The 13,966-nt window shown below is 56.1% G+C and overlaps 5 protein-coding genes across 5 annotated transcripts; 2 read left to right on the top strand and 3 right to left on the bottom strand.

Annotated features, from left to right (window-relative positions):
• Window positions 1–664: 664 nt before the first annotated feature.
• AYO20_09656 (hypothetical protein) lies at window positions 665–2,422 on the top strand (the record flags this gene model as incomplete). Its single annotated transcript, XM_022647925.1, has 6 exons — window positions 665–698; window positions 796–1,154; window positions 1,218–1,302; window positions 1,377–1,915; window positions 2,075–2,215; window positions 2,309–2,422. The coding sequence occupies 6 exons, from the start codon at window positions 665–667 to the stop codon at window positions 2,420–2,422; spliced, it is 1,272 nt and encodes a 423-aa protein (XP_022496070.1).
• A 656-nt stretch (window positions 2,423–3,078) lies between these two features.
• On the bottom strand, window positions 3,079–5,082 carry AYO20_09655 (hypothetical protein; the record flags this gene model as incomplete). The annotated part of the gene is made up of 3 exons (XM_022647924.1): window positions 3,079–4,240; window positions 4,325–4,711; window positions 4,790–5,082. The coding sequence occupies 3 exons, from the start codon at window positions 5,080–5,082 to the stop codon at window positions 3,079–3,081; spliced, it is 1,842 nt and encodes a 613-aa protein (XP_022496069.1).
• Window positions 5,083–5,316: 234 nt separating this feature from the next.
• Window positions 5,317–8,168, bottom strand: AYO20_09654 (hypothetical protein; the record flags this gene model as incomplete). Its single annotated transcript, XM_022647923.1, has 5 exons — window positions 5,317–6,103; window positions 6,195–6,657; window positions 6,723–7,000; window positions 7,063–7,166; window positions 7,215–8,168. 5 exons carry the CDS (start codon window positions 8,166–8,168, stop codon window positions 5,317–5,319), a joined length of 2,586 nt encoding a protein of 861 aa, XP_022496068.1.
• Window positions 8,169–9,882: 1,714 nt separating this feature from the next.
• On the bottom strand, window positions 9,883–11,628 carry AYO20_09653 (hypothetical protein; the record flags this gene model as incomplete). The annotated part of the gene is made up of 4 exons (XM_022647922.1): window positions 9,883–10,225; window positions 10,279–10,517; window positions 10,580–11,325; window positions 11,379–11,628. 4 exons carry the CDS (start codon window positions 11,626–11,628, stop codon window positions 9,883–9,885), a joined length of 1,578 nt encoding a protein of 525 aa, XP_022496067.1.
• Window positions 11,629–12,542: 914 nt separating this feature from the next.
• On the top strand, window positions 12,543–13,871 carry AYO20_09652 (hypothetical protein; the record flags this gene model as incomplete). The annotated part of the gene is made up of 5 exons (XM_022647921.1): window positions 12,543–12,583; window positions 12,641–12,734; window positions 12,840–12,894; window positions 12,986–13,188; window positions 13,287–13,871. The coding sequence occupies 5 exons, from the start codon at window positions 12,543–12,545 to the stop codon at window positions 13,869–13,871; spliced, it is 978 nt and encodes a 325-aa protein (XP_022496066.1).
• Window positions 13,872–13,966: the final 95 nt, after the last annotated feature.

The raw sequence follows: 13,966 nt of genomic DNA, 5'->3' as shown, positions 1-13,966 counted from the left end.
GCTCTCTCCCAGTGGGACATTCCACGCCCGGGATACGAATATGCTTTTAACTAACCAGCATCAGAGTTTGGACAGCCGTCCATGGCTGCTTGTCGTTGGCAGAGCGGACGTTCGACTACTTCGTTTTGGGTAGGTGACGGTGGCCACCAGCCAAAAGGGTCCCGGGTCAAAAGACCAATCCCGCCAATTCTTTCGAGGAGATACTCTCCAACGTCAACCAAGGGACAAGAAGTCACTCTTCTAGGCACGGTAATTTTTTGTGGCCAGGCCCAAGTTGTCAGCAACGGGGCCCTTCGACTTTGGATTCCGAGAGCTCAGCCTTTTGCTTTGCCCTGCCCTTGGTTTTTTGTCCCCATAGGATATTTTCCCGTCATGTGCGGGCCCCTTTCAACGGGCTCGATTCGTGCTCTGTGATTTGTGCCACCCGGTGCTGCTGTTTGCGTTATAAGGAATGGGGTTATTCCACCATGGCGATATATTCGCTGGCTTTGATATCACACCATGCCCCCCCCCGGTCGGTGTGTTGTTTGTGAAACCCAAGATTACTTGTACAGTCTTACTTGTTTGGAGACTGCATCCCTTTCCTTCCTTTACACATTACGAGTAAACTAATCCAAGGACGACGAGACAAACAATAACAAACTCTCGGAGCGGATTCACAGCCATGGGCTCCTTGGGAGTCGAGCCTCCTTTGAAAGGTACGTTGCGATAGTTGAAGACCAGAGGCGAAACTCTCCGACCCTCCACTGTATTGAGCGGCAATGGCTCTAACTCGACCACTCTTGGGCAAAATAGTCATCATCGTTGGGGCCGGGCTAGGAGGATGTGCCACAGCTCTGGCCATGCACCACGCGGGCTTTGAGGTGGTCATGTTCGAAAAGGTCAGGGAGTTCCAGCGCCTCGGAGACTCGCTGGGACTTGGCGAGAATGCATTTAAGCTGCTGGACCGGTGGTCGCCGTACCTGCGCGACCGTCTGATCGAGATCGGGAACAAGTCGGAATTCATGCAGATCCGTCGCTGGCATGATGGCAAAGTTCTCGCCCAGCAGCCGCTGATGGACATGGCGGGATACATTGGCCATCGGGGGGACTACCATCGAGGCTTCTTGGAGGCTGTGGCAGAAAAGGGGATACCTCTATACATGGGTAGCGAGGTGAGTGTCCCGGACGCCACATTTCGATCCAGGAGCACGGGTGTCTGATGTGTGGTGATTCAGGTGGTAGAATACGACGACACGACTCCGTCAGTGACGCTGAAGAATGGAGAGCGACATTTCGCGGATGTTATTATTGCCGTTGACGGTACGACCAGATGTTCACCTCTCCCACCGCAGAGTAAACCAAGTGTGCTAATATTGCCTTTCGCCTTCTTCTAGGCATCAAGTCACGGGCACGGGAGCTGGTGCTCGGGTTCGACGACAAGCCCAAGTCGTCCGGGTACGCGTGCTTCCGGGCGTTCTTCAAGGGCGACAAACTGAAAGGCGACCCCCTGACGGCCGAGTTTGTCGAGAACGAGTGCGTCAACATCTGGATCGGCAAGGACATGCACGTGGTGCAGAACACGCTGCGCGGCGGAGACGAGTTCAACTGGATCATCACGCACAAGGACACGGCCGACATCCAGGAGTCGTGGTCGCAGCCGGGTGACATGGACGAGGTGCGCCGGCTGGTGACGACGCTGGACCCGCGCATCGCCGCCGCCATCCGCAAGACCGACGAGTGTCTCGACTGGAAGATCTGCTACCGCGACCCCATCCCGACGTGGGTCAGCAAGAACCACCGCGTCGCCCTGGTCGGGGACTGCTGCCATCCGCATCTACCCACGAGCGCTCAAGGCGCAAGTCAAGCGACCGAGAGCGCGGCCGTGCTGGCACAGTGCCTCCTCCTGGCTGGGAGGGATAATATTCCGTTGGCGGTAAGCTGGGCTTTTTCTTGTTTCCTGCCGCCTTCCCCAATCCCTGACGTGGATTGAACATCCATTATTTGCGTGTCCCACCCCGTGATTTCCCGACCAATGCCTTCTGCGCGTCACGCCTTGTTATACACTACTGACCCTTGTGCCCTGGGCACGCAGACCCGCGTCTACGAAAAGATCCGCTTCCCCCGTGTGCGTCGCGCACAGACCAACGGCGAAGACCTCCGCGACCGATGGCACACGGCGCTGGACCGGATAGGCGACGGCGACGAGATTGACCGCGACTCCATTCTGATAAAGGTGTGTAGTGTACCCTCTGTTTACGCGGTTCATCCGTACTCATCTGGTATTGCTTCCATGCTTGATCCCCATTTCTCACATGTCTCTGACTAGAACAACGTGCTTTACGACTACGACGCCGAAGCGGATACGCGGAAGCGATGGGCCGAGATGGCCGCGCTGGTGGGCGAGGAGCTGCGCACGGGCAACATCTCGCCGCTGTGCTGATTGGCCTGTGAATTCTCGATGGACTTTGTCGGGGGTTGTTATGTTTGGTCCTTTTGTAACGCAAATTCATGCGGTGGTTTGGGGATGAAGCATACCATGAGGCCTTTGACTCGCACATGCTCTTGCAATGACCCCATGGCGTCTGATGTATTTGAGTGGTCAAGCAGGGGTAACAACAAGAAGTAGAGGACGAGGACGACTAGGACTTGTGGTCAGAGAGTAGAGAGCAAGAGAGGAGGTCGAGCAGTCGAGACAGAGTGTCCGACGGACCGACGCTGTCGACAGTCGACTTGTCTGTACCAATCTATATCCAGGCTGTATCTGATCTTGATATTGATCTTGACCTTGCTTTCTTGCTCTTCGCCATTCTGATTCCTGCCAGTGGACGTGTACCCTTTGATGGTTACGGTACTTTGGCGAGTAACTGGACGGATTCATCGACACAGTCTCCTCCCCTGAACACACATTCTCCTGTCAATCCAGCAAATTAGATCCACCGTCATCTTTCCATCTCTCCACCTCTCCAGCTACTTAGCTTGCTCTCTCTCAGAGATCTCTCAGAGATCCATCTACCCATCTACCCATCTACCCTTCTGCCTACAGCATCTACCCATTCATCCACCTTCTCTGGATCTGGATCCTGTCCCGTGTCGGCCCTACAACTTTGGCACGACCCCGTCGGCCAACAAATCCCTGCGATCGCCATCCAGAATCTCCCACCCTTTCCCTCTGAAGCGTCGACCCCAAATGCCATTGCGCCCTGGAGCCAGGACACCGTTCGGGTCGAGGGCGTCCTTGATGGTCTCGTTGAGGCGACGCAGCGCGCCGCCCCCCCAGCTGTACGTCTCGGCGACCTGGTCCGCGAAGAGGAGGTGGGTGCGGTACTCGCCGTAACCCTCGCGGGCGGCGGCGCGGATCATGTCGCGCATGAGGGCGGTGGCGCGGGTCTTTGCGTCGCGGTCCGCGCGGTCGTAGACGATGTTGGCGATGTAGTGCATCTCGCGGCCGGCGACGCACATGGTGGGGAAGACGTCGAAGCCCCAGCGGGCGTGGAGCGCCGTGATGGTGCGGTGCAGCAGGGCCGCGTCCTTGCCCCGGGTCGGCGAGATGGGCGAGAAGAACAGGTGAGCCGCGTTGGGCACCCAGTTGAGCCAGTCGAGTTCCTTGAGCACGGGGACGCCGCTGCACACCTGCACCCGCGAGTGGAGGTAGTGGTCCCCCGGGAGGGAGGAGGGGAGGAGAAACTTGCTGCCGGGGATCTGCCCGAACGCGGCTTTGATGGTGTCCAGCTGCGCGGCCACCGACGCCGCCTCGTCGCCGTACTGCGTCCCGTAAAACACCCACGAGCAGTCCCCGCAGGGCAGCTTCGCGGCGTGTTGGCGAATCACCTCGCGAGGCATGGGTCCTTTCTCCCCGGCACCGTACCAATACGACCGGGGCTTGCCCGTGACGGCCAACTCCTGAATAACGTGCCTCAGCTGGGGGATGTTGCCCAGCACGCGCCGCTGGGCGAGGGGCCGGATGATCTCGACGATGCGCTCCAGGTCGTCCTCGCGCGGGAACGTGATCATGTACGACTGGTGGTGGCGCACCGCGGGCATCAGCCAGAAGCCCATCTTGGTCACGATCCCGTAGTTGCTCTGGCTGAAGATGCCGTCGACATAAGGGCCGTAGGCCGCCTGGAACGACTGCCACGTCGGGTTGTCGGCGCCGTCGCGGCCGGGCATCGCCCCCATGCCCGTCCGCAGGAGCTCGCCCGTCGGCAGCACCAGTTCCATGCCGCAGTGGTTGGCGAAGTGGTCGCCGTAGGGGGTGTATCTGGCAGGTAGAGGTTAGTACTGTCTTGATCGAAGTCTTCCTCGTCAGGAGGGAGGGAGTGAGTGAGTGAGTGAGGGAAAGTACCCAACACCCCGATCGATCGCATTCCCCAGGACACTCCCACCCCCGAGATCCGGACAATCGATCCAGAGCGGCAACCCCCGGCGCTGCACCTCCTCGTACAGGGCGAAATACGACACGCCCGGCTCGACCACACACGAGGCATTGTCCCCATCCACGTTGAGGATGCGGTTCATGCGCCGGCCGAGATCGACGACGACGGACCCCGGAACCCGGGGCGCCGCGCCGCCGTACCCGACGTTGCGGCCCATGGAGATCGGGTAGATGGGGATTTTGTGGGTGTTGGCCCAGCGCACCACGCTCTGCACCTGCGCCGTGTCGCCCGGGTACACGACGGCGCTGCAGACGAGTTCGTCCTGCTCGGCGATGTGGTATGCGTCGTGGGTGTTGCTGCCCTACTCAGTTTCCATACCCATACACACGATAATAGAAGAAAAAAAGGGAGAAGAGAGAATGGACAAAACGTACGGATGCTCCATGTACCACCCGTCGACCAACGGGCCGTCGTTGACCTGGACATTCTCGTCGCCCAGCTGGCCCTTCAACTCGGCCACAGCTGCGTCAAAGGTCTCCCTGCTCACGTCCGGCGGGAGCACCACTGCCCTCCTCCGAGCCACGCTGTCTGGGAGCGTCTTTTGCGAATACAGCCTCGCCTTCGCGTCAATGGCTTCCTGGGCCAGTCTTCTGGGGACACCGCTGTATCGCGTTGTGAGGTCTGGGATGGAGCCGCCACCCGCAGAGGACGAGGCTGAGTCGGCCATTTCCTGTGATTTGTTCCTCTGAGAAGCGACGATCCTTCAGGTAACAAGGGGGGGCAGACGGGGTCAAAAAGGACGCTGGACTCGTTGGTGGTCACAGCTAAAGGGCAAAAGGTCCATGTTTAGAACTACTTAAACGGGCAACTGCATTTGCCCCACGATAATAATATTATATATCAAAGGGTTGGAAGCATCTCTACGAAACTGCCAGGCCAAAGCTGCAGCTCCGCAAGCCCCTCATTTCCCCAATCTAGTTGGTGGATGCTGGTGGTCGCCGGTGGTGGTGGTCCCTATCCGAGGGTGTGGATAGAAGGATGGATGGGTATTTTCCCCATGGGCTGGACGGTCCTCAGAAAACTCTCCCACACAAAACAATGCTGATGCCGGCTGTCGAGCACTCCTTGGCCGCGCCAGGATTCCGAGGGTAATTGCGCGAATGCGAACTGCCGTGGTGTCGTACCCAGCCTCGTGCCGGAACCCGATACGCCGCTTCAGGCTGGCTTTCCTGACCGTGGAGATCTTTCTCTGTTCCAGGGGTCTTATTCCCACGTCTACTCTGCCACTAGTCGAGCCACCTAGGGTCACATGAAGAGGTACATTCGCAGCACAATAAACACGTCCAAGCCCGGTGCCCAGACATTGTCCATAGGGTAATCCCCTCGGCTCTCGCAGCATTCGAGAGGTTGTGTTTTGGCGCTTTGGCGGAGCACATGGCACAGGGTAGAGAAACACAGTCACGGCGCCCAGGTCAACTGAACCAAGCTCTTGTGTTGGACGTTGATCACCCTCTAGGTCGTTGACCGCGCTTGTCGCAACGTTTCTGACGTTTCTCACGACACCTTCGACCGGACTTCGAGGAACTGCATCAATCACAGAAGTTCGGCGAGACTGAGGTTGGCTGGTAGTTTCCAAGATGTCCCCGAGACCAAGGCACTCTCCGACGCTCACTGTGAAGACCATCCCAATGTTTTCCGAAGCGTTACCTCGTCTAGCCGGAGCATCGAGTTCGTAATAGACCGTCGTACTTTAGGGTCAAATAATAAGTAGCAGACCACACGCGTCGTACATCCTCGTCCTCGAGCATACAGCAGCTGCATCGTCAAGTCGTCTTTCACCTCTGTAGAATCTTCCTCAAGTGTGCACCTTGGCTGTCGCAGTCTGCCTCAAGAGGCATAAAATCCAAGGGAGGACTCACACCCCTTGCTGCCCTTCCGTTCATGCTCGACTCGCTCATCCCATCGTCACTGGCTCCTCCCTCTCTGTGGGCAAACCCGCCCGAGGAGTTTGTAGGTGCCCCGTTTATGCTACTGGAGGTGCTGCTGGCGCTTTTCTTGTGTTCGAATCTCAACACAATCATCTTGACAAGCGTCCAATAACTATCGGCTGAAGTTTCAAACCCCATTTCGCTGACGTTGGCGCGAGTCAGCTTGGCACGGACATCATCCCACAGGGTCTTCCAGTTGGCCAGGGCAATCTTCATCGGTTCGTATACAACATGCGGTTCCGCAGCCAGCGAAGTGGCCGATATTCGATTGAGCGGGTTTCCGAAGAGATGCTGCCAACAGTGGGTGTACAACACTTGAGACTCGATTAGCCACGTCCAACGAAACTCCTCTGCAGCAAGGATTCGTGCAAGTCCATACCGTGGGTTAGGTAAAGCATATCCCAACAACACAAGTTCTCGTTCTGATATGCCGCCTTGAGCTCGCTAGGATGGACGAACAGTTTCTGGAAAGCTTCGATCAACTTCATCCGCGGACGAGGAAATGAACCCTGTTGCAACATCTCCGCATAGCCTGACAACTCAAAATATTCGGGATGACACGGCAGCTGGAGGTCGACTTCGCAGTAATTGATGCGCGGGGGAACATTGTTAAAAATGCCCATGGCCGAATCGAGGGCGAGAATCACATTCATCGTCCTAGAAGCGAGCGGTCAGAAACGAGAGCCGTCACTAGACAAAAATACAACACAGAAACATACCGAATGCGTGCCTCAATCCGCACCCAGCGCTGAAAAGCAATGTCATCCGGTATTGCAACAACGTTCGAATGCTGCGCTGATGGCAAGCCGAAATATCGAGCGAGCTGGAGTCAAGTTAGCCCTGAACAAGTGCATGGGTAAAGTTGACTGACACTCAGCATTGAAGGGAACCTCTGCCTCCTGGCTCTTCTACGACCGGCGAGATTGCCTGAGAAGTACTGGACAATGACCACAAGATAGGCCCCTTGAAATAATTGAAAGTGATATTCCACGGCATCCTCGTCTGGTGCTTCCAAAACCCCTAGCGTGCCAAAGAACTCGTCCCTTACCTCTGGCAGCGAGAAGATGTATGACTCGATAAGGTCCAGAAGACCCTTCATCCAAGCGACTTTCGTCGGGTCTGAATACATGGCCCCGAGAGCGACACAGCCCAGCACAAGGGGTATAGGGGCAATCGTTGGCTGAAACGACGGGCGATGAATGATCGGACAGTGCCGGTAGTAGTTGTTGAAGAATAGATTGAGGCAGTGGTCTATTTCGACGTGGGTGAGGAGTCCGATGTTTGTCTCCAAGTGCGCGAGCTGAGGACTGTCCGGATACTCGATTGCAAACTTGGTGGCTGCGCTCATCAACAACTGTCTAATCTCATAGGCGCGAGGCTCCAGCGTCAGGGCAGCAGCCGACACAATACCCGACCCACTAGTAATGTGTTGTATATCGGCGTTCAGGGGATACGAGCCAAACGTCAGGCTCTCGAAGCCTCCGAAGAAAGAGTCAAAATTTACGCCGTCCAAATCGGCCAGACTTGCACCGGCAAAGACGTCGTGGGATTCATAGTCCTCGCTCCAATGCGAAGCTTCGGACGAGTCCTCTGCATCGTTGACCGTCACATCGTCCTCGTCACCTTCACCGCCTGGAGGTGTGTCTCGAATCGGGAACCGGGGAGCCAGATCATCCCCATCAGGGGCATTCAACAAATGATGGATGGGTATTGCATCCCGACTCTTCGGCCTGGCAGCCTCTTCTCTTCGTGAGCTGGATAACGCTGCACACAAGTTAGCAGTGTCCAACTTGGTGGCAGCCGTGACCACGTACATCGGATGCATTCCTTCCCAAGTTCCTGGCAGCGAGTGCAGGGGGTTTCTTGATCACATTTCGTCCTCAGTTTCACGCAAGAAAGGCATGAAGACCTCTTCCGTCCCTTGGATTGCCCCTCAGGTACCGGCGCGGAGCCGCGCTCCTTGCATCGAAATTGATGAGCTCGAAGAACATCACTAAGACAAACATTAAGAACCACCTCTTGGCTTTTGATTGGCGACATGGGTATTACCTTCGCTTAAAGCACTTGGAACAGAAGTTACAGGTAAAAGGCCTCTGTGCGACATCTGCACAAACAAAGTCAGCACACGCAAAGCAGACGAAGGTGGGTTTTGTAGAGCCACAGACGTTGCTGCTGATGGCGGAGCATGTGCGCCTTTCGCACAAAAGACTTGGAACACGACGGGCATTGAAACCGGTCCTGCCATTGACGGGATTGATCCATCACTGAGACTGTCATCGGTAAGTGGGATTAGAACTGTCACCACGGATTGGGGCGTGCAACGGGGCCAATAGGCTGGCGGATTGCTGGGCGAAGATCGGTCGATATTCTCAATGCCAGACTTCGGCAACATAAATATTACACCTTCCGCAGCGCGTTCTGAAGTCGTCACAGCATGGTGATCACTTGTGGTCGCAGGGTGTGGTTCTCTAGAGGTATCGTATCGTAGGAGATCTACCGATGACCTCAGTGGACAAGAATAGAGCGAGATGGGACGAGATTGACAAGATGGATGTACTTGTCGGTTGTCGGATCCTGTGGACTCGGATGACCTGGTCAGGCGGACTTTTGCGTTGTAGGGATCCGGTGAGAATGGCACAGTGATACAGGAGGTGGTGGTGGCATGCAGGCGGGCTTTTGATATAGTCGTCCAGGAGAAGTGACAACCAGCAGCCGAGGAGCTGGAGGGGGCAAGCAGCTGAGGAAGAGGACGATAGTGATGATGACGATAATGGGTAGGGAACTCAACCTTGTGTCTGGGACGGGGTTTGATGGGTGGATCTGGCAGGTTAGTGAAGTAATAATCCATGGGGCGGGGAAGCGAAGAGAGAAGGATGAGGGAGAAGTCATGCGAGCGCAGTCTGGGTCGTCCATACAAAATGCACCGTCCTTGGTTTTGGCTTTTGCCTAAAGTTGCTCCCAGTACAAGTAGCTCGGTACAGACAGCCAGAGAAGGATCACAGGTGCCCGTCGGTTCCCCAGGAACCCCCATTGTCCTGTGCCCAGTGTCTCTGAACATGTTTCTGCCACATGGTTCTAGGCTTCTTCCAGGTAAACCCGGGGCTAAGGGTCGCCTAATTGCTACACTTGCGCATGCCCAGCGCGTGGTTGCCGGGTTCGTCACCTTTACCCCATCCGCCTTGGCCAGCCGGCACGCATTCTCTCTTCTGATTGTATCCACCTAAATATCCGGGGAAAATAAGGACCGTCGAACACATGTGCTGTACATACGAGCACCTCGTACTGCTCATCCATGAACCACGATACTCTCATACTTGAAAATTCTTCAAGAACAACGCGGAGACTCCTCGCATACAAAGCCTCCGTGGGTGCCACCGTCGCCGCCACTCGACAATACCGTCCCTCCGCCCTTCACCTCGTTCCCTGCGGTCCGTGGGATGAGAACTGCGTTCGAGATGCATTGTCTCCCTCTGCACGGGTCGGATGTTGTGGTGTCCCTCACCGCCATTGCGCCAAAGCTCAACCGCAATTTAGAGGATTCACAACTTGACGGAACCAATAACTTCCTTGTCCAGCCTCTGCGTGTTGACCATCTCCGGGACAATCTCAGTGATCCTAGTGGCTCCAGAGAGGGCCATGTTGCCTTGGAGTTCTTCGCGCAGGATCTGGACCATCCTTCTGAACCCAGCTTCTCCATAACCACCGGTGAGGCTGAACAAGAAAGGTCGCCCCAGCCCGACTGCACGCACCCCCAAAGCAAGGGCCTTTAGGATATCGGTACCGCGCCGAATCTCCCCATCCAAGAAGACCTCCATTGGGCCATTGAGCAGATGTGGCGCATATCGTCGGATCTCTAGCAGAGTGATCATCGGCGCTTGTGCCCTGGATGCAACAATTAGGTTTCGTTCAAAGTGCGGAGACGAGACATGACTGACGTATCTTGGGATCGGCCTCCGTGGTTGGACAAAACAATTCCTTCCACCCCGTTGTCGTACGCGAGTATGGCATCTTCGACACTCTGGATTCCCTTGAGAACAAGGGGCAGTTGGGTCACTCGACGGATCCATGCAATATCACCCCAGGTCAACGTCGGGTTTAGCAGGCCACTGGAAGCCGCTTTAGCCACGCCGGGCTTCTGTTCCTCGAGTGTGACATATTCGTCCTCGTCGCTGATCTGAAATCATGTTAGAAGTGCTAGGCACGTTCTTTCACGCGACGGCGGAGTGGTCTACCTACTTGAGCCTTTAATCGATCGTCACGTTCCCGCTTTCCAAGAACCGGCGAGTCCACCGTCAGCCAGATGGCACTTACGCCCAGTTTCTCGACACGACGGATCATCGCTTCGGTCTTCTGGTGATCTCGATTGAAATAGAGCTGGAAAAATACAGGCTGACTCTGACTGATCCGTGCGCGGATGATGGCCTCGATTGACATGCTGGGGCTCGTGGGTATTACCTGGATCAGACCTTCTTTCCCAGCTCCGGCAGCTAATGCGCATTCCGCGTCCGGATGTGCGTACCTCGCCAGCCCTGAAGGGGAAACATAGACGGGCAAGCTGGTATTGTGGCCAAGAATGGTGGTTCTGGTGTCGACATGATCCACGTTGCGAAGGACACGAGGACGCAGTGTCAGCTTGCGGAATGAACGAGCGGCTTCGTATCTACTACGTTCATCGTCTGCTCCCGATGAATAGTAGGCCCATCCGGCAGGACTGAGAAATTGCTTTGCCACTGCCTCGAAGTCATTGACGCTGATCATTGACCTTAGGGGTGGGGACCGCTTTTGCTTCTGCGGTGGTCTTGGTTGTGATGTCGACTCTGTCTTTGGCATCGTGTCCGGATCGATGAGCCCCCGAAATGCAGACGAGGGAAGGGTCTCTTCCAGCAACTCCGGACTGTGCACACTCTCGTACTCGGCCGTGGCATCCTGACCCGCAGTCTTTAAGAGAATCTGTGGCCCGCCTGGATGTTCGTCGAGAAAGTCTGCAGCAAGGTGTGTTGATCTAGTGGCCCAAGACTGGCTCCGATGCACGCACCTGTGATGTCGTAGACTTTGCCGTACAGAACAATCCAGCACGACTGGCGGTCATTGTGCCTGGCGACTTGGGAACTCTTTAGCTTCTTCATCCTCGCCTTGGAGGTTTCTGGGGATCGTTTATCGCGCGAGTTGACGTGGCATGCGCTTGTCAACTTGTCAAAGGACTTGTCAGTACCAAAGTTGGTCTTCGCCCCTTTGGGAGGCGAGACAAGTCGAGTGTCATTACGAGGTACACGGGAGTCAGGCATTGAACCGATGCTGTACCTTTGTACCGAGGGAAGCAGGGGAACCCACTCGAGGAGCATTGGTGTCGATCCCCCCGCGTCGCCATGTGAATTACCCCAAGACCGAAGCTTGCTTCACTTGGAGAGGACCTATAAACGAGAATCATCTGTTCCTTGAAGAGATGACCTCCATTTGGCTTGCTGCCTTATCTTAACGAGCCATGATAGGCCGAGACGAGGTGCTTAGGTGTAAGCCATTGTAAGGTTAGAGTTGATGATGACACTCCTCGTGTCAGACAAAGAATGTTATTTTTGTATGTCACCGAGGATGCCCCATGCCAGGCATGGCAGGTGGGTGCCAGGCTTGCCAGGTAATGTACGGAGAATAACCTTGTATAGCAAAAGTGTGGAGCAGCACCGCCTGTAGTGCCTGTACTTGGTAGGTACCTCGTACATAGTGGCAATAACGAACCCCCACGCCGACGACCCCTGTTCTGCCCTGTCACCCCGTCTGACAACACCGACAGCACATACGCGCAATACCTAACCATGTTTTGAAAAAACTCGCCTCGCGAACAGAGAGAAACAAAAAAGCGATAAGCCCCCGTATTCAGGACTAGTTTGTCTTCTGAAGGGCGTCAGTCTCGGCATCCCTGAGCCCAAGCCGCATTGGGCCAGTTTCACAACAATTCCGTCGGTTACTATCGAGAAGAGGCGGGTGTGTATGTTATGTATACATAGCTATCTACGGGGAGGAAAATTTCCTCCCTCACTCGAGCTCCGACCTGACTGATCACGAGAGCAGAGAGCAGAGAGTGTTAAGGTCGACGACGACGACGACGACGACAACAACAACAACAACAACAACAACAACAACAACAACAACAACAACCCGCGTCGCATATAAGAGTCCGTGCCTAGTGCCAATACCTTCGACAATGGCACAGGCTCTCAATGTCATGCTCTATGGGCTGGGCGCGTACGTCTTTGGTCGCTAGAGACACACTTCTTGAGAGACTTGACTGACCGGGGGCAGGATCGGCTCATTCTACGCCTTTGTCTTGAGCCGCAGCCAGCGTGTCCGGCTGACCGTGGTGGCTCGTTCCAACTACGAGGCTGTCAAGCAACATGTACGTGCGACCTCTGCATAGCTATTTCGACCAGAATTCGAAACGAACAAAGAAGTTAAAAGACTCACGGGATGACCGCTGACTGTTGACGACGATGTCCTACAGGGTCTACACATCAAAAGCGCGAATCACGGCGACCACATCGTCCATCCGGCCAAAGGTGAGCAGAATCCTCGACTCACCCGTGCTCCGGACGAGGAGAATGAATGTATGGCACGCGCTGACGACGGAGTTGCAATTGTCGGATTCAGTGGTTCGCACACCAGCCGAAGCAGGAGAAACGTACGACTACGTCGTGTGCGCGCACAAGGCCATCAACCAGGCATCAGCCACCAAGCAACTGGCGCCCGCGGTCGACGGGAGCAAGACGTGCGTGGTCATCATCCAGAACGGGGTCGGGAACGAAGACCCTTTCCGGGAAGCGTTTCCCAAGAGCCCGATCTTGAGCTGCGTGGTACGTGATTCTTCCTATCAAAAACCCCCCTTCCCCCCTTCCTGTCCGCCCCTCCCGTGTCTATCCGCCCACGTACATTCTTCAACTGATGGGATGAGTTACCAAAGACGTGGGTCGGGGCCAGCCAAAACACGCCCGGGACCGTCCACCACTGGAAATCGGAAAACACGCAGATCGGCATCTTCCGCAACCCGGACCTGGAGCCGGCGGTCGAACGGGCGCGGCTGGACGAATTCACGTCGCTGCTGCGCGAGGGCCACACGCCCTTCTCGGTCGAGGACAACGTGCAGATCCAGCGGTGGGAGAAGGTGGTGTGGAACGTGGCGTGGAACTCGCTGACGACGCTGACCATGCTGGACACGCACGCGTGGCTGAGGTCGTCGCCCGACGCCATGCCCCTGACGCGCAACCTGATGCGCGAGGTCATCGACGTGGCCCGCCGCTGCGACGTGCCGCTCCGCGACGAGCTGGTCGACGAGCTCATCGCAAAGATCCAGGAGATGCAGCCCATCGGCAGCAGCATGCAGACCGACGCCAAGATGGGCCGTCCCATGGAGGTCGATGTCATCCTGGGCACGCCCGTGCGCAAGGGCCGGGAGCTGGGCGTGTCCATCCCGACCCTCGAGGTGCTGTATACCTTGCTGCTGGCGGTGGATTCGCGGATGAAGCCCAGTCCGTCATAAAGTCTGTGGAACGAGAGATGGGGATTTAGTTTTCGTCTTGTCCTCTCGTCATGTCATGTCCCCAGCAGCGACGGATGAATGTACGTACGTAGTAA

The sequence above is a fragment of the Fonsecaea nubica genome (assembly GCF_001646965.1).
Source record: "Fonsecaea nubica strain CBS 269.64 chromosome Unknown Scaff92, whole genome shotgun sequence".
NCBI classification, from domain to species: domain Eukaryota; kingdom Fungi; phylum Ascomycota; class Eurotiomycetes; order Chaetothyriales; family Herpotrichiellaceae; genus Fonsecaea; species Fonsecaea nubica.
The sequence above is the reverse complement of the archived record's forward strand: the minus strand, read 5'-3'. Positions and strand labels throughout refer to the sequence as shown.